Source organism: Haliotis rubra, unplaced genomic scaffold (assembly GCF_003918875.1).
Source record: "Haliotis rubra isolate DU_JTF1 unplaced genomic scaffold, ASM391887v1 Scf31, whole genome shotgun sequence".
Taxonomy (NCBI): Eukaryota; Metazoa; Mollusca; class Gastropoda; order Lepetellida; family Haliotidae; genus Haliotis; species Haliotis rubra.
Window position 1 is genome coordinate 1,761,458 of NW_025766980.1, and position 20,172 is coordinate 1,781,629.

Consider the following 20,172-nt stretch of genomic DNA (forward strand, 5'->3'; position numbering starts at 1 on the left):
AATGATAGCAAGATGCGCTACATAAAAATGTAGATCCTGAATTGTGTATTGTTTTAGCCTTTTCACCCGTGAAGATCCGGATCATCTTCAGCAACCAATGCTGCTGAACCGACTGACAGGGTCGGGTGATCAGAATCGGTCATAGACCGAAGCTTTTAATGTTGATTACTTGATTGACGGGTTCATTCAAAGGCCACCTCCATGTACTGGAAAATTGCCGAGTGCCGCGTTAAACAACAAACAAACTAAAAAAAAGAGAGAAATACTTTAGCCTTTTTTACCCGTGACGATCTGGGTTAGAACTGATATTCAGCAACCCATACCTATCAAAAGAGGCTTGCTCTAACGAATTCTGGTGGTGATCACTCCCATTTGTAGGGGATGCTTCACATGTTTTATTCTCAGGTGAAATTTTCATGAAAACTGGTTTGTATATTCAAGGGTTTTATTTTGTATAAACAGTAGAGTGTGAATTTATTCAAAACGTCAATATGCACATGTCAAAATCAGTCCACTCGATCCCCGTTATAATACAACACAGAAGAAGGCAACACGGTGATATTACAGTGGAAAGTAACCGTAAACTGAAGCTCAACGTCGGATGAAAAGGAGTCCCGATTAGCACCCCATTTACACTGGGTGAAAAAGGCAGAACAATAATGAAACAAATTCTGTTTGCGTCGAATCATGTTTTCTGGGTCACATTTTTACACCATTTATATTAATTCTTTGTAATTTCAAAAAGGATGATGTTTTAAAAAATATGGTTTCTGTCTATTCTTGGAATGTTTTTCGTTGATATCTTCTGTTCTGAAAGAAGGTGAGAAGATCGGATGATAGTAGGAGCACCACAATGAATACAATCAACACCAGACCTGAGGCGCCGATGCTGGTGGAGGACTTCCGCTCATCTGGAGAACTGATGTATTTTATGATGGTCTTCGTCAAGTTTCTTCTGTCAAGAAGCAGTTTGTCCTTAATTTCCCTTGTCTTTTCGTCGACTGATTCAACCGCGAGGTCATTGAGTCGGTTCTCAGGAATACAGGAGCACCTGCAGATCTCAAAGACACCTCTCTCAGGGTTTGAATCGGGGATAATCGTTGTGGTGTACATGATTCTTTCTGTATAATTTGAAGATGCTCCAGGAGAAGAAGACGTATTACGTTCGCTTTGAGTTTCCATGTTATCGGTTTCATTAGTGGGACCAGTAACCGATGAAGTATCTGCTTGAGTAGTCATTGGGATTATGCTGCTCGACTCTGGATTTGTATCCGTTCCTGATATCGTTGGTTGTAATGTAGAGGAATCTGGACTGAAACTGGAGTCTGGGCTATCACTGAGCCCTATGCTGTCTTTGGATCCTGTACTTCTATGAGATACAGTGGTTTCTTGGGACTGTGGGGATGAGAATGTGGTAGAGGGCATGATGTCATGTCCACTATCGTACATCGATGACTGCACTAATGTTTCCGAAACTTCAGAGGAGCTGTTGAGACTGGGGGTTAAAACTGAGTTGGTGCTTGTTGACATATCGGTTAGAGTTGTCAATGACGATGTCCCTGCTGTATCAGTGCTGACTAGAGGGCTGTCGGCTGAAGATACTGACGATTGTGTGTCATCGATAGATAACCCCGCTGATGAAATCAAGTCACTTTCAGATTGCACTGACCCTCCTGTCTCAGTTGGGACGACATTACTGTGATCTGTGTGCATTGAAGGAGGAGTTGAGGTGGATGGAGAATATTCAGAGGTAAGTACTGACCAGGATGATGGAGGCAGCACCAATGATGACGACGACAGCATCGAAGGCAAAAGTGATGACATTTCTGGAGAGAGAAAAACAGTTCATGATACTCTCATAATTCTATTACTCTTGCGCAATAACACAGATTCCGACAATGGACAAGCAGCTACTTGTATGCTATCTTAAAGAGATACAAATTGTAACGGCAGGCCTCAGAGCAGGTCCAGCCACGAACTACATACAATCAGTTGTCCGAGTATCAGTAAGACATACATCATGGACTTATGAATATTTGCCTATACCACATAAGAAATTATTTGAAAGTGGTTGCCATGGGCAGTATTCTGCAGTATTCCAGCTATAAGACTGGCGTCAAAACTGTATTGGACAATCCAGGTGTATTATGAATACCGACCCACGTCGTTAGACCTGACACAAACAACTGATGGCGTCTCATTACCTGATGTCTCTGATTGAGACATTCATGGATTGCTGGAGATCTGTTCTAATGTGGAATCCACATGCGGCATCGACTGTGCACTTAAATATGATTGCCATGTAGATATTGCTCTTTACAATGTTACCTTCGCATGTCCTATCGGCTTGACCACCAATGTCCTTCCCCGCATACGTTGTCAGAGATCTTTCACATATATATGGCATCACTTCGTTACACTGGACATTGTACCAAGAACCACTGGGATTGGTCACAGCACAATGTCCGTTCTTGTCCTGGGGTTGTCCCAAGTCCCAGTTGTTGTAGGTCAGTGAGGAGCAGTTAGTCCACACCCACTGCCCAGTGGTCAAGTTACGCCAGGAGCTGCCTATATAGTAGTTTGGTGCTAGAATAAACAGATGTTTGTGTTACTGTTCAGTGGCAATATATAACCGAGTCTACATTATTAGGAGTTTCATGTTTTTAGTCCAACAGTATAAATTTGGACCTAAGCATTGTGCAGTAGAACATCCAACCCAATTTGAAAGGTGTCAAACAAGTCCCCTACACTATTTACATACAACTACTCACAAATTAAACAATCATATTCCACAAATAGGTGAGTGAGTTAATATTTAACGTCACATCGGCAATATTTCAGCCATATCGTGACGAGAACAAGTTAATTTATATCAATATTAAAATCAATAAATTTAGAACATAAAAACCTGTCATCGAAGGACAGTAAAATTACTAGAGCATCACAGATATAAATTTAAAACTAGTACGGTATCATAAAATTAAATCAGTATAGACAGCACAAAATAAAAACGGGCTATAGATCACCAACAACTGAAGGTACATCACCACGAAGGTACTAGGGTCCATGGGGACTTACAGTACTTTTGCTACCTGTCCACAAATAGGTCGTAGCATAATGTTAAAGTATAAGTGAGTTTAATAACTATATTTCACTTCAGTGACGTCATGGACTGTCGGGCAGTGGAATAGCCTAGTGGTTAAAGCGTTCGATCGTCACGCCGAAGATCCGGGCTCGATTCCCCACATGGGTACAGTATGTGAAGCCCATTTATGGTGCCCCCGCCGTGATATTGCTGGAATATTGCTAAAAGCGGCGTAAAACTAAACTCATCCACTCACTCATGGGCTGTCAGTTTGGTTGAACGCTACTTATTCAAAACCATGTAATCAGTTCATGGCGTAACAGCCCATATGATGAAGGTCTTAAACATTAGCAGGTGGGTCCGAGAGCACGGGTAAAGTGCTGAGACACCTAAAACCAGGACCGGAATTCAAACCAGCGATCATAGGTGTCTGTCCTGGCAACGTGAAGGACTCATATTTGGAAATCAGCTCCTTATAAAATACTTTGTATAATATCTATTTTATGTACTGCACAATGAAATATTCAACTCACAGATATGCCGATATACTCTGTGCAGATAATATTGTTTCGTGTCACTGTCCACGGTGACGAGACGGCCTCCATCAGCACGACATGCGACAGCAGCGTTGACCCACGACTGTGGCTGAAGGTGGTGCTTGACACAGAGCTCGGCCTCGTAGATGTAGGTGTAACCGTCAGCCGTAGGACATCCTGGGTGGGAGTCTGATAACATTGAGATTGACATACTGCATTTAGGTGATTGTATCTGACATGAGCAGAGTTGAATATTAGCATAGAAGAGGTAACTGTCAACGAGTGAATGACCAATGTGCACAAAACAACATTTTCTGGCCATTTCGAATCATTTTGAGTGAGATTTTTAGTCACATCGGCAATATTTCAGTCATATTTCGACCTGAACAAGTCATGCAATGATAATTGATAATGTTACATTATAAAATCTGCCGGCAAAGGGCATTAACACAACTAGAATATCACAGTTTGAGATTTAAAACAAGAAGTGAGTGTGAGTTAAGAATGTCACTATTTAGGACAGGACAATATAACAACGGGCTATAGATCCAGCAACCCAAGGTAGATCACTAAACGACTGATCATTTTGAACTGAGATTCAATTGGTATAACGAATTAACGATTACACGCCATTGTTGACGTAATCCAGCCTGACCAGATCCATTTGGTCACGTCCTACAACAGGGGCGGTGGAGTAGCCTAGTGGTGAAAACGTTCGCTTGTCGAGACGAACACCCGGGTTCGCGAGGCCCATTTCTGGCTAAAAGCGGCCTAAAATAAACTCACTCACTCGCTTCCTAAAACAAGCATGAATTGTTGTGGACGGAATATAGTCGCCGATTACTACAGCGGTCAGTGGTAAAATAATACCAATATTGTGTATGTACATTGGCATTCTCCAGAAAACAGCTGAACGTCTTGTTTCTGCGCTAGCACCACCTCGCAGATGTAGCCGGATGTAGCGTCGCAATGTGTGGACTGCCACCCGACTTTACTGTTCCTCGAGGCCAACTGGACACACGAGCTGATGTTGTCCGGTTGTTGCGGCAGCCAGTCCAGAGCATTTCCAAGAGATCCCCCGTCGATCCAGTTGTACATGCTCAAATCAAACAACACCGAGAATGTGTGCAGCCCAATAGAAAACGTGTGATCTGTGGAGAAATTACATTAACTTCAATATTATACTTTTTTAGATATTATTATATATCGCTTCAAATATGTCACACTGATTATGACGCTTCACCATGACATACTCTAAACTGAACGTCATCCAATTAGTCCAGTCAAAATGTGACAAAACCTCCAAATAATTGGTACAGAAATGATTTGAGTGTTTTCAACATGTTTAAGTTATAACTAATGAGTATTAAAAAGTCCTCCGTTGAAATATGAAGCTAAGTCCTATATTTGGGGGTGAAAAATTAAAAATTGAAATCTACAGTAAATAATTTTTTAAATCTCATATTGAGACACAGATTTACGTTTTTACATATATTTTACACAAGGTACTACCAAAATTGAATTCGAAAAGTCAAATAATGTTATCCGAAATCCTATTTGGGGGTGAAAAAGTTAAAAAAATTGTTTTCAAAACCTTTCTAGAGCTTTGATCAAGCAGCCCAGCACCCGTGAAGATCCAGTTTAGAATTGATCTTCAGTAACCCATGCTTGTCGTATGAGGCGACTAATGGGATCGGGTGGTCAGACTCACTGACTTGGTTGACACATGTCATCGTATCCCATTTGCGTAGATCGATGCTCATGCTGTTGATCACTGGATTGTCTGATCCAGACTTGATTATATACAGACCGCCGCCATAGCTGGAATATTGCTGAGTGCGGCGTAAAACTAAACTCACTCCCTACAAAGAGCCTAAGTTAATGATTTTTCAATTTTAAGAAAAACATGTTTTTCAGTAAAGATATGTTATATATCTAATTTATGTGAATCAGTGTCAAGTGTTTTCATGAAGATTTTATATCAGAAAAAAAAAAATACCAGTTATACTATAAATATTCTGCTCACATAAGGGGGGCGGTGGCCTAGTGGTTAAAGCGTTCGCTCGTCATGCCAAAGACCCGAGTTCGATTTCCCACATGGTACAATGTGTGAAGCCCATTTCTATTGTCCCCGGCCGTGATATTGCTGGAATAAGCGGCGTAGAAACATACTCACTCACTCTGCTCACATAACAATAGGTAGTTGCCAGTTAAAGATAAAAGAGAACAAACTTATCATTCAATCACCTTTTGAAATTGTTTTAAAATTAATTGCATAGAAAATATAAATGGTATCATATTTTCCTAATCTATCATTCTGTCATATGTTTCTTCAAGTTCTGCTAATCTTGAAACAGAATGTCCCATTTATCACCAAAGTACGTAGTCGTGCACGACCGCAGTGCATATAGTTCTGTGGGCTAATTATGGAGCAAAATCACCTCGGTCCTCCTCCTCATCTCTTTTAATTGTAGCTTTAAGCTGTCTTTTGAATCCTTTTTCTATTTGGCTAACTATAGCCTCATCTAGTTAGAGTTTTATTAAAGATATAACCTTTCCTGTCCATTCTGCTACTTCAATCTATTGTAAACAAAGGGGAGATAACTCTCATTTACTTGTTTTCAGTGTGCTGGAGTGTCCAAAATCCAAGTTCAACCCTCATGTCATAATTTTTTATCAGCCCTAATTTTCTTTATTTACTATTTTGTACGCTTCAGTTGTATGTTTTGCAAGATCTTATACCATTTTCTGGACTTATTTTCAGATTTTTTAAAAATAATTGAAAAATTCCATGTTTCATAGTTATTGCCCTAAAAAAGCCACTTGGCATCAGCATCCAAGGGAGGACTTTTTATGGATTGTTTACAGAACTATTGTAAATGATATAAACACAAAACCATTTCTGTACCAATTTTTTTGAGGTTCAGTGATATTTTTCCACTAATTTTACTGGACTAAATGTTGTTAGGCCATTCCTGTATCCCAAAGATCGAGTGCTGCCACAAATTAGTTTTCAAGTAATTTTTGTGACCTTAATTAGAAACAATAATCTGAGAGGCATGAAAAACGGGTCCTAAAACGATAAACGAATAGCCAGTTACCCTGTGATTAACGAATGGTGTAGTCCCCGGGGAAATGGAATCAAACTGAGGAGAAAACTAATCCACAGACACGTCATATGATTTTTGTATGTCCCTCTCTTGCTTGGAGTCTTGTGCCATTCAAGTAGCCCTAGTATCATTTACAGAATGCAGTAAAGGGGCTTCGGGTGGTCATGGCACATCATCAGCTGGGGGTACCTTGCCCCTTTTTATCCACCCGGCATGTAATGCGGGGGATATAGTCGACGCCTTGTCCGTCCGTCCGTAATCATTTTGTTTCCGGAGCATAACTCGAAAACCGTTCAATATTTTTCAAAAAACATTTGGTAGATATATCAAACAGAACCTAAAGTGGTGCCTTTTCCTTTTTGCAGATTTTTGTCATTTTTATTTTTATTTGTTTCCATAGAAACGTTTTGGATTTAGTCTCAAAAGGGAGTGGTGGGTTTCGTTTCCGGAGCACAACTGGAAAACCGTTTAATATATTTCAACAACACTTGGCAGATATATCAAACAGAACCTAAAGTGGTGCCTTTTGCTGTTTACAGATTTTTGTCATTATTATTTTTCTTGGTTTCCATGGAAACGTTTAGGACTTAGTCTAAAACAATCAAGTTCAACTATAAGTAACTGTCAGATGATTTGCTCTTTCATATTTGTGGAGGCCGGGGGGATTTGTCATCTTCTGATGACTCTTGTTCAAAACGACGAATTGGACTTCTAATCAATATATTACAAGAAGCTTTCGGAGATAGTGAGGACTTCAACAATTCAGCCTTTCGCATCACCTAGTGTGTCACAAGGGCTCGAAGCAAACAACTTTCCAAATGTACATGTAAGTCAAGAGATTGGGAGGTACCAAACCCAAGGCACCCAAAACAATAGGCAGTCAGACAACTTCGTACTTTGGATGCAAGAGTGACATGCCAAGAGCAAGGTGCGAATATTTTGCCATAATGTTTCTGTCCCTGTCAGTCACAATGCTGTTAAACGGGACAGAAAAGAACATGGTCAGGTTTGTTAACTTGGATACGTCTCAAGCTGTATACGGGCCTATCCCAAACATTGGTATAATTCTCCCTTTCCATGATGCCGTCTACGTATTCTGGGAGTACAATGGATGGTCCACCGTGTTAAAAATTAAAAAGCATGGGGTTGAATGTTATAAAGATTCCTCATGTCGCTAAATATACTGTGTTTGTACCAACGCTGGACATTCAGTATAAAGGTGTTGGACACTCTTTCATTTTATAATCTGCAATTCATATTTTCATTTTTATGTTAAATGACACATTGATCGTTACGAGTGGGAAGTGACAGGTCCTGAGCAGCAAACAGAAATCCTTCTGTGACATATTTCGGGCCAGTTGACTTCATAAAAGCGAAGGACGGTCAACATAAGAATACATAAGCTCGGTTCAGTAGTCGTTCAAAAAGCCTTCTCTTCTCAGTTTGTGCTGATTTGACATGGCACTCCGCTTGGTTGATACTCATTTAATTATTATTCATTGTGGTAGATACAGTTGTAGTAGTATGGCTGCTCTATGTAAGGATCCTAAACATACCTGTCTCACATCAGGATACATACTGTTAAGCTGGTCCTTCAGAAAGTGCTTGATACCGTTGATCTTGGCCTGTGTGTCAAGCGTAACGAGACGTAACCTGTCTTCCCGACATAACGCACGGGCCTCAGTCCACGTGGTGGGTGTCGTATACGCCTTCACACATAGGCCTGATGTGTTGAGGTACGTGAATCCATACTTCGTCGGACAAAATGAAGGGTCTGAAAAACAACAGATGTACAAACCAAACACGTAGAGAATTAATGAAGTGTCCGATTTGAATGCTACTCCACATACTGCAAAATATCCTACCGTATTGATATATTTTCATATGCTTTATTTTTACCTCATTCCATTGTTGCACGAACAGAGCTTCAATGATTTATATCAGCATTTGATTCGTTCAGTCATTAAAATACAGTATAGTTATGCATGTCGATAGCTCACAATATTAACTCACCCAAGGAGACCCCCATCGTCAGACCATATCCCTTGCTGCCGGAAGTCGCCAGCTGCATGACCCCGACAGAGAAGCCCTGTGGCATGGGCAACACTGTTTGTTGACTATCCACCAAGTACGATATTACATGGTTACAGCAATCGGAATATTCAAAGAAAGACTCGGCAGTTCCTCCAATCTCGATGTCACTGTCATTTTGAAAGAAAAACAGCAGTTGTCTAATGAGTCCATCGCCAGCTTCAGTAAATACATCAATTTTGTCATGATTCTGAAAGCGTTCAACAGCAGGTACGACTGCCATGATCGGGTCTCCTAAGAAGCCATCCACACTGTAAGAGCTCACATTTGCTCGCTTTCCTATCAACACTACCTGGATGGGACGTGTGCTTTTAAGGCAGTGCACATCCTCGTCGTCTGTGACTATATCCACGTAGTCACCAGCTCCCATATAAGAGTACAGATCACCCTCGGCGTATATCACCGTGTTATTTTCTGATGCGACAATTCTCAGGACTGCATCATCCCCAGAAATTGTGGGAATAATATAGTTGCTCCCAAAGAAGGCTATAGGTAGTAGCATCTCTTCAACAAATTTGCCCCCATGTGGAGCTCCTGGAAAAGTTGTACCAGCGAGAACAGATATTGGCTTCTGGCTTTTAATGTACGTTCCTGTCAAATCCTGGGAGGAGTATATACTCCAGATTTGCATCGGCAAGATTCTTACGCGTATTGGTACGTGTGGAGATATTAAGATGGACCCAAAGTTTACGTCCTTCCTAAATGTAATCTCCACGTTAGCGTCTTCATATCCTATGATAGCAAAGTAGGAGTATCCACCATCTGATGGAGGGTAGGACACGATGTAGAATTCTTTGGTCCAGTTAAGTTTTGGAACTGCGAAATAACCTCCGGAAACCCCTCGTATGACATACACATATACCTCATCAGTGCTCAGAACTCGGACACTATTATTATTGGGTGTTTCTGTGCCATTGTACTCAACATTTGTTGACAGGTTGATTGTGAGAGTTTCTGAAAACCCAACGGTATAGTTGTAAATCTCCCCAGATCCAAGAATTTCCGTGGTAATATTTGTGAATTTCGGTCCTCGCACATGCAGTTTAATTGAGCCACCTTGAGACACGTTGGGCCAGAGCGGAAATCCCAGTAGAAACTCTCGTCCGCGGTGATCCATATATTCTGTGGAAAGAATGCATTGTGATAATGTTTGTGATAATATATATTTCTACAATGCGCAATTATATTACCTGATTTTTATGTTGTATGAGACAAAAAAATGGATCAAGCGCACAAGCACAGTGCCCGGAGACATGGTCGGTGCTGATAACATCTACCACTGGTTTGGTGATTATGTACAGGCCGCTGTCATTTACCTGAATTAAAAAACAAACAAACCATACCTCGACAGCCATAAAAATATCACTACATATAACCCAACCAGATCTTTGGCATTCACATTCCTTGCACTATACTCACCTATACTCACCTATATTTCATCAATATCTTGCGCCCATTTCTGGTGTCCCCCGCAGTGATATTGCTGTAATATTGCTCAAAGCGGTGTTAAACTAAACTCACTCACTCACTCCATATCTTGCGAACTCACTATTATGATCACTATCGCCATCATTCCTCCAGACCGGCTGAAAATATTATCAGAGGACGGGTGATTGCAACGGGTCGTCCCGTTCATATCCGATCGTGTACCCTAAAGGTATGGATGCTTGGTCATTATACATGCCTCAGGTGACATTAAGTTGTTGAAGTCGAAAAGAAATCGGGCCTGCTACACCATCATAGCATGGGAGTCAAGGGGACAATGACGACGCTTTGGCACGGGAAGCATACATAGAGGTCCGTCGACTAAACAGCCTCTAGAATTGCACTTCGTACAACCAGGAATCGAACATGAACCCCGGCTGGATTTACATGTACCATTGGCACCTTTTTATACCAAGACAGCACTGTGAATCCGGGCCTGCTCTATTCGGGTACCTAGCATAGCCCAGGGTTGTTGTACCATTGAATGCAACTAAATTTCAGAGAAAGTGCCAACTACCTAACGTTGTTGGTAGTTTATGTAACGTCGGACTCTATATAGCGTCGGTCTGTAAATAATCGAGTCTTGACCAGAACGTCCATAGATAAACGTCATGAGCATCCATTTACGTAACTGAGATGCAATGATATATGTCAACAAAGTCAGCGAGCCTGATCACCCGACCCCGTTAGTTGTCTCATTACAAGTATGGGCTGTAGAAGATCAATTCTAACTACCGAACTATAGATTGTAAGCAAACCCATTGTCAACTTCGCATGGAGTGTTACATACAGACGTGGTCGTTCATATTCAGATGTATATGAATAAATGATAATTGATAATTGATTCCATTGGATGTGGAAACCTATGAAATCCGTCCGCATTTATGTTTCCATATTCCCGAAGGAGAGATCAATCCTCGATCAGGTTGCATGCACTGAAGATCAGGGTTTCATTGGCATTATTGACCTGAAACATGTCACTGATTTGGTATTGTTGCCTACATCTGTGTGATCATGATGAAGCCTGTGAAGATGCTCGTATTCACTTAATCATTCATGACAACTGACTACATTATTTCTCGGCGCCTGGGAGTATACATGTTCGATGAAAAAATAAGATGTAAACATCTTGAGTAACAAAGTCCTCGATATCTCCACAAGGGTAAATACTTATCAACGTCAACAAGTTCTATTTATTGTGTGATAACTATATATAGTTGTGGAGTAATTTTCTTCATCAATAATTGTCTTTAGAATTATACCAGAGCTGTTCTGGTGGACTATCTGTTACAGAAAAAAAACGCACCTGTGTGGCACATATCGCTGGAACTATTACCCCGTCGTAGATCTCCCTTCATGTAAAGAGGCAAATTGTGTGCAGATTGGGACCGTCGACTTGTGAGCTTGTCGGGACTAAGGTGCTAACATGTAGGAGGATAACAAGTCTGTCTACTACCCAAGCACTGCACACCCTCCCCAAGAAAATGGTTTTGCCGCCAGGTGGAGGTAGGACGGCTCACAGAACATCGGTCCCAGCCCATCACACATACAGGATTATATGGGCGGGGTAGATCGGTTTGACCAGAACACGCCTCAAAATACAAGCAAAAAACTATGGGTTCGTATAGACGTGGTTAAATTGAGGGAACATGTTACAGATAATGCAAATGTCAATGAAGGTACCTTCATCCAGCATACACCTCGTGGGAAATGAAAGGTAGATATGTTGACAAACTTGAACAGCTGGATCAAGTCATTGGAGGTATCATCAGGAGTCTCCTAGGAGGCAGCCCGGTCGATCAAGATGAGAAACATGGTTGGAGCTGGAGCTCATGAATGGTAACTGTCCACACGGTCACTGGCCATTACCGACAGATAGTTTTGACACCCGATGTGTGGTGTATGTCAAGATACACAAATTGCATTGTGTCCCATACCCAGGTACAAAGTATGCTGATAATCGTGCCACATCATCACCGATATCAGGAGATAATATTATTCCCTGTGACTGCATGTTTTGTGATAATATATGTATTTTAATTTATATTTTCTGCTGTGCTGTTTTTCTCTGATTGATTCACCTGTGTTTACCTTAAATTTAATAATGTTATAACTTTAAAACATTTATTTCAACTTTCTAATTCTACACTGATTGGGCATTATCTTGATAGGTAACAAGTAGGCAAGGCACCGACAAATAAACAAAAATTATTACAGAAACACATTCTTTCATTGAAAGTCTCATGGCACTTGGGACTACGTCAGGCAGCCAGTGTCTGTGGGAACTTCGTCTACCACATCAAATAACTTCAGTTATCTGCCGTCGAAAGAGAAACGGACTCATTTGACTTTTACTTTGAAAATGTCACGTGGTATGCACTCATGTAAACATTTTATCAGTTATGCTTGAGGGAACTTATATCCAGCCGGCGGCCTGTTTTCGCCAACCACAAATAAATCTTACATAAAACTGTATGGCGTTTGAAATCACGAGTGTGTATCACAAACTAGTCATCCAAGGAAGAACTACCTTCAGAAACCATTGATCTCGTGTGTTGTGACACTGAGGTTCCATGTCGTGGAAACTCCCTCGGGATGAAAGCGCAACACATCCAGGCGTGTTTGGTTCAATACGCTCTTGTTCAATTAATCAAGACAACAACTTTCTACCTTTGATTGGGATGAAAGCGGTCTTGCTAAACATGGGATTTTAAAAAGTCGTTGTTAAAAGCTCTGTAGTTAGTCGTGATTGCAACTTCAGTAAAAAACAGTATTTGACTGTTATGAGTGATAATATTTTTCTTCTTCATTCCAGAGCTACTGAAGCGACCTATATACATAAAAGAGAATTTTAAAACAATATTATGTAATTATTATTGCCTGCATAGTTCTTGTCATCTCCTTCGTGTATCACGCGTAAATACAAGCAATAAGTCATACCAAGGCTGTGACAGCTTCCGGCTGCAGGACAGCTTGGATGCTGAATGCATGTGACAGCTTCCCGATACAGATACAGTGACAGATGCTGACGGCTCAGCTTCCCCGATGCAGGACAGTGTGGATGCTGATCTTCCCGATGACGCGCTGTGACAGCTTCCCGATGCAGGACAGTATGCTGACGGCTGTGACAGCTTCCCGATGCAGGACAGTATGGATGCTGACGGCTGTGACAGCTTCCCGATGCAGGACAGTGTAGATGCTGACGGCTGTGACAGCTTCCCGATGCAGGACAGTGTAGATGCTGACGGCTGTGACAGCTTCCCGATGCAGGACAGTATGGATGCTGATGGCTGTGACAGCTTCCCGATGCAGGACAGTGTGGATGCTGACGGCTGTGACAGCTTCCCGATGCAGGACATTATGGCTGACGGCTGTGACAGCTGCTGATGTGACAGCTTCCCGATGCAGGACAGTGTGGATGCTGACGGCTGTGACAGCTTCCCGATGCAGAACAGTGTAGATGCTGACGGCTGTGACAGCTTCCCGATGCAGGACAGTGTGGATGCTGACGGCTGTGACAGCTTCCCGATGCAGAACAGTGTGGATGCTGATGATTTCATGTGGCATTTGGAGCAATCAATGTTGCATTTTTTCGAATGGCCGCTTCATATCTGTGCCACGTCATATATACATGTATTGTAAATTTTTTTGGTTTTAAGAATCCACATGGCATTAATTCCGCCTGTCTCGAATACTCTCTGTGAAAACAGAGAAAGTCCATCCTTAATAGTATTAAGGAATATGGTTAATCTTTGAGACAGGAGTTTGGAGGTATATTTGCTGGACCAAGCAATACCTACTCTTTTACGGATTTCTATGTAGCCTTGGAATCCAGAACAAAAGATGAATGAAGGAATCAAAGAAATCACAATACAAATTTTGAGGAACTTATTATCACATAGTTTTTTTGGTCAAAAGTTGAGCGGATCCTGCCCCACTAGTATGAGGGGCGTTTTAAAAATAGTCGGCCTAACTATATTCTCAATGAACTTCCACTTTATTTCGAAGGAATCATTAGAAAATCCATATCCACAATTTCACATGTTTATCATGTGGTAAACGAGATATTAGTCATCACAACACATTGGGGTATAATGTTTCTTTTAAAAAAGAAGAAAATGAAACACAATCTGTCATTTGGTACTTTTTGTGTGATGGTATGCTTTCAGATAATATCATATAAAATATGTTTTGGATGTATTGGATGACTACCCGTCATAATCAATCAACATTCAAAGATTTGGATTGCTTTGTTATATTTAGACTGGGGCTGTTTTTAAGGACACACCCATTTTAATCTTTCAAACACATTGTGGGCAGTTATTCAAGCTGGCACCGTTTACAATATATTGAGAGCTGACACTTTCAGTATTTTGTCTGAATCATTGGCATCATGTATGAATAAGTGAAAACATTAGAATAAGTTATGTCCTTATGATTACGTCACCTGAAAGGGGGGGTAGGTAGTGTCCCCAGAACAAGCTCTTTCAGTAAACATGAAGGGGGAATACAACACACTTGATATGGATGTGCAACTTCTGTATTATTTACACACGACGTTTCTGGGCTAATACTTGCCCCTTCATCAGGTGAATGACAGTGAATAGTTACAGAGGTATGTATAGTATGTACAGGAAGCCACAGAGTTGTTATTACAACAGATTGGTGAGGGGATTAAGTTAAATAGGGTATACATACTGTTTGTACAACATGTTTACATAGAGTGAATGACCACAGATGGAAGCCAGTAACGGATATACAGTGATAGAGATTAGGTGATTGAGATGTACAATAATAGACATTAGGCGATGGGATGTACAGCATGTTTTGGTAAACGCCATTGTTGGAGGGAAATTAGTTAATGCACCAAGCATTTCGAAAGAAGACACCCTGGTCCCTATTCAACTCCGGTTTGGAATGTTTGATGTGGATAGCGTCCATTAATTTTCGTCTAGGCCAATTGCTAATGTTGACGGCTAAGATTTCATGTACATACTATATATACGTTTGTATTACCCTACCAACTTCTATATGCCTATCAAACATCAGATGAAGAGGGAAGTCACTTAAACAAGTAATGTTAGTTTCAAATTGCTTTTTGTAGGCACTTTAATATCTAAGTTTGATTCTAGTGGACTTTTACCTATCTCAAACACGCAAAATGACAACCCAGTGATCAACAGCATGAGCATCGATCTGCGCAATTGGGAACCGATGACGTGTCAACCAAGTCAGCGAGCCTGACCACCCGATCCCGTTAGTCGCCTCCTACGACAAGCATGGGTTACTGAAGATCAATATTCTAACCCGGACCCTCACGGGTACAATTTGCTTGAGGTTGACAGATAATATGTACAAAAATAAAACATAAAAACAGCTGCACTTGTATCATTTTCTAGGTGAGGCCGACTACCTTTTGAATGCCCCTCGTAGTGTCCACCTGCACGTGGAAGAGGTTGAATACAAGATCTACTTGGGCTGAAGTGGCGCCTTTTTCTATTTTGAAATTTGAAAATAGCAATCTATTTGCATGGCAACAGGTTTGACTCCGTTTATAGTAGTGTGTTTATCCGGGTCATATCTCTCACACTAATACGTTTGTTTCTTGAAACTCTGCACCAACAAGATGGTGTCATCGTGATACGAAGTTCCGAATCATATTGTTATTCTACGTGAATATTGTCTTGATAGCCGAATAATAATTCTACTCTTTGTCTTGAAATAGCTCCTCTTAAATTCGTCTTTAGTTGTACTATCTTCTTGAGTGTGTGTCGGTGAGTGTGAGTGTTTGTTATTTTTGGCTGTCTCGACAAAGTCAACAGCCATCGTCATCATGATCAGTGGTAACAATCCTATGTCACGTTCGGCTTTCCTCACACGTTACAAAAGCTGGCATGCGTGACATATCTCAAATCATGCTCAACACACTCACTCAGGAACAGGGCACCATCCCTAAATTCTAAATCTTTAAACCAAAGACCAGACAGAGTGAGTGAGTGAGTTAATATTTAACGTCACATCGGCAATATTTCAGCCATATCGTGACGAGAACATATTTGACATTGAAATGGAATATATACTGAACCACAAAAGAAACATCGCTTTTCGCAAAATTTTTGTTCTTACAAAACTTTTTTATTATGATTGTATCGTTTTGTTAACATGGTTTTTAAATCCAAATTGACAGTTATTACCAACAACAGTGTGTTTTCTGATGGAAAAGCATATCGACCAAACGCACCTAAAAAGGCAATCGTGGTAAAGGTTCCGTATGACATTCGTGAAAATGAAAAGGCACGTGCATATCGTGACAACCCTACCAGTGAAAGCGAGTCTCAAACTCGCTTAAAATCATTTTTGTTTTGACACAATCGCCATGGCACGACTTACGAGAGATCAGAGGAACCAAGTCTTTGGACGATTGCAAGTTGGTCAGACTGCACTGAGGGTATCCAATCATTTTAATGTTCATGTTAGGACAATCTACCAACTGCAGGAGTGGTATCAGGTCACTAACAGCATCCAAGACCGTCCACGCAGTGGGCGACCTTCAGTAACATCACAACCATTGGGACTCACAACAGACCCATCAGTGCCGATACAGTGCGTCGACGTTTGCGCGGAAGAAACCTGCTGTCACAGACCATATCGTAGTCCTGTCCTCACCGCTCATCACCGCCCAAACCGACTGCAATGGGTAACTGCATCGAAATTGGCGTTATCGACAATGGAGAACTGTGTTTCTTTCTCATGAAAGCCGATATTGTGTTTCGACAGTCGATGGCAGAGTGAGAGTATGGTGAAGGCGTGGGGAACTGTTTTCCAATGAGTGTACTGTTGAAAGAGACTCGTGGGTGGTCCAAGCATCATGGTGTGGGTTGCAATTGATCTGAACCAGATAGTTTGCACCGTGGTGTTCGAGAATCTCGGTCCAGGATGAGGGAATGACGTGACAGCTGCTCGCTATAATGACCAAGTCATAAAACCCCAGGTTGTACCACATTTTGGGCGTTACAGAAATCACATCTTCCAGCAAGACAACGCTCGTGCCCACAATGCCAGAGTAACATTTGACTTCATAAGACAACATGGCATCCAAACCCTACAATAGCCTGCACTCAGTCTTTGGGACGAGATTCAAAGACTGAATGACCTACACCCAAGGCCGACAACCGCTGCTGGACTCGATCAGACATTTCACAGAGTATGGACCCAAGTGCCTATGGCCTTCATCAACCGGCTTATTCATTCCATCTACAGACGATTCGTCGATGCACGTACAGGCCATACACAATACTGACTTTGGGGTATCTTAATGGTACCATTTTTGGTGATTTTGTTTGTGTGAACTCTAAATGTGATCCCCCAAAATGTGTTAACCATAACTGTCAGGTTTGAACTCAATCCTCCCTTCTGATTGTTAATTAGAGTGAAATAAAGTGTGTGCTTTAAAAAACCGCTATCGGTGCGACATTTCTTTTGTGGTTCAGTATCTGTATATTATAATAACCTGTCGACGAAGGACAGTAAAACAACTAGAATAGCACAATTACAACTAAAACAGGCTATAGATCGCTAACAACTTATGGTAGATCACCATACCAGGACCATGGGGACTTTCAGTACCTTTGCTACCTGCATGGACGACCAGACAGATGATTGATGAAGTAACTGTTAAGATAAAGACTGCTAGGAAAGATCAAGATAACATCTCCACTTCATAAGTCATGCGTTACAAATATACTGGGATACTCACCAGCTGAGCAAGCCGTGACAGTCAAGAAAGTCAGTATCTGAAAATCATTGACAAACATCTATATGGGAAGAAATCAATGACAAGTAACTTCCTGATAATTGATATTTCGCGTGATTATTGATCTAATACAATACTCATTCGCAAGAAGCTCTTTAATCAAAACACCTTTACGCATGTACATGCCAATTGTCGTGGAAAGGTCGTGTTCTTGTCATGTTTTCAGACGGTAGTAGCAAATGAACGGTATAATGAAAATAGCAAAAATAACTCAATTGAAGCAGCATAAAACCCCAATAAAACAAAAGTTCAATAACAGTTTAAGGAATCATTTAAATTTCATCTCTCGTATTGCTCTGCTTACAGGCTTAACAACTGCGACGAATAATTATGAAACAAACTAAATTCATACATACGATAATATATTTCAACCGGTAACTGTCATAATTTACTATGTCAATATAAAATCATTTATACATTAATATTTTCGTTGAACCAAAATTCTAGTAGACAACTAATGACCATATGTTCTGTTTCAGGTTTATAGTAAGTGGTAATATTAACATCCAAAATTAGAAACAAACGATATATGTACGGATTTCATACAATCGACACAGAATGTACTTACACTGATTGCGAATGCCAATGACATGATGAATGTTAATGAACGACCAGTTTCACTGTCACCGCACTGGCGTTCTGTCGCCAAACACCGAAGAACACCCTTAAGCCAAGAGCATAATCAATTCGCAATCGATAACCGCTTCTCTCGGATACAATTGCGTACGAGGCATTTCCTGTCATCCTGGAGTTTCTGAACGTTCACCTCAAGAGCTGCGGAGACCGCGCATTCAATATACAGTACTTCAATATATCGGAAGTGACAAGGTCATTGTGTTAATCTTGTATCGACCGTTACACTTCTTGTTTCCGATGTAGTGACGTGGTACCCAGGGTACCCAGGTCCTTCAGTCTGCATCAGTTAAGGCAGCTGAAAGGTATTGGGTTTATGGAATGTTTGCTAGCTCTTATTTCGAGCCCATCCATGCAGGGAATTGTTAACTGGCTTCTCTATGCTTTTGCAGTCCTAATACTCATTGTACTGTACAAACATCTCCTCGCACTTGTATATGTGCCTCTCTGTTCTCATTCTGTTCATCACCTGCTTGATAACGGGGCTAGAAGCTACACCGAAACGTCGCTCTCACTGTAATAAAGAAGGTGTCCATCCCTATTCTGTTATCCCTCCTTAGTGCCTCTCAAACAAGTTAATTTACACCAAGGCTACTGAATGTCGGGGAGGCCTGGTATTCCACGAAGGCTGCCTTCTTGGTGAAACTTTACGGACTAATATACACGAACAGACTTCTTTAAGAAAAGATTTGGACTTATTGAACACCGCGTTTCCATAATTCTAGTCATATCAGTGCACTTGGACAGGTAACCGAGTTATGACGTAGAACATTTGATAATTATCTTGATATAGTAGGAAGATAAACACCTAACACAAAGCCCAGAAATGTGAGCAGTGCTCACTCATTGCCCCGTCCCTGACTCACTCATTGCCCCGTCCCTGACTCACTCATTGCCCCGTCCCTGACTCACTCATTGCCCCGTCCCTGACTCACTCATTGCCCCGTCCCTGACAGCCAACGGCTGATCAACAGTACTAAAACGATTTTCTTCTAGTAATTGTGAAGGAAGGGGTAGCTTTGATATGAATTATTTCGGTCTGGGATTCAATCCATAATTCATGTTGTTGATCACTGGATTGTCTGGTCCAGACTCGATTATTTACAGACCGCCGCCATATAGCTGGAATATTGCTGAGTGCGGCGTAAATCTAAACTCACTCACTCACTCAATCCATAATCTGCGGGTCACGAAAACGTTGAACCTTCTAAATGATATATAGATTATGTTCTGATCGTTTGCTAAAAAACCCAGAAACGGTTCTAATTGGCAATTAGCGGGGAAGCGCAATGGCATTAAGTATATGAGTAGGTTAAGAATTAATTAAGTAGAACTTAAGTAGAATAATCAATGCAGGTACCCTGGTACACCCAGAGTAAAGAAAAAGAACAATCGATCTGTGATACATTTTCACAATAT

The 20,172-nt window shown here is 41.1% G+C and overlaps 1 protein-coding gene across 1 annotated transcript; it reads right to left on the reverse strand.

Moving 5' to 3' along the window:
• Nucleotides 1-690: 690 nt before the first annotated feature.
• On the reverse strand, nt 691-18,854 carry LOC124283089. The gene is made up of 8 exons (XM_046719115.1): nt 18,689-18,854; nt 18,064-18,100; nt 8,745-9,944; nt 8,311-8,505; nt 4,509-4,772; nt 3,619-3,810; nt 2,329-2,586; nt 691-1,826 (listed from the first exon to the last, which is right to left on the reverse strand). The coding sequence occupies exons 1-8, from the start codon at nt 18,710-18,712 to the stop codon at nt 775-777; spliced, it is 3,222 nt and encodes a 1,073-aa protein (XP_046575071.1). The 5' UTR covers nt 18,713-18,854; the 3' UTR covers nt 691-774.
• Between the last annotated feature and the right edge of the window lie 1,318 nt (nt 18,855-20,172).

Bases quoted from the DNA above. Each gene is read 5' to 3' on its own strand.
- LOC124283089 (XM_046719115.1), bottom strand. From the start codon at position 18,712: ATGTCATTGGCATTCGCAATCAGT. The intron at 18,101-18,688 runs GTAAGTACATTC...AATGATTTTCAG, and splicing joins CATTGGCATTCGCAATCAGT to ATACTGACTTTCTTGACTGT. The intron at 4,773-8,310 runs GTATGTATCCTG...ATTTCTCCACAG, and splicing joins TCTGAAGGACCAGCTTAACA to ATCACACGTTTTCTATTGGG.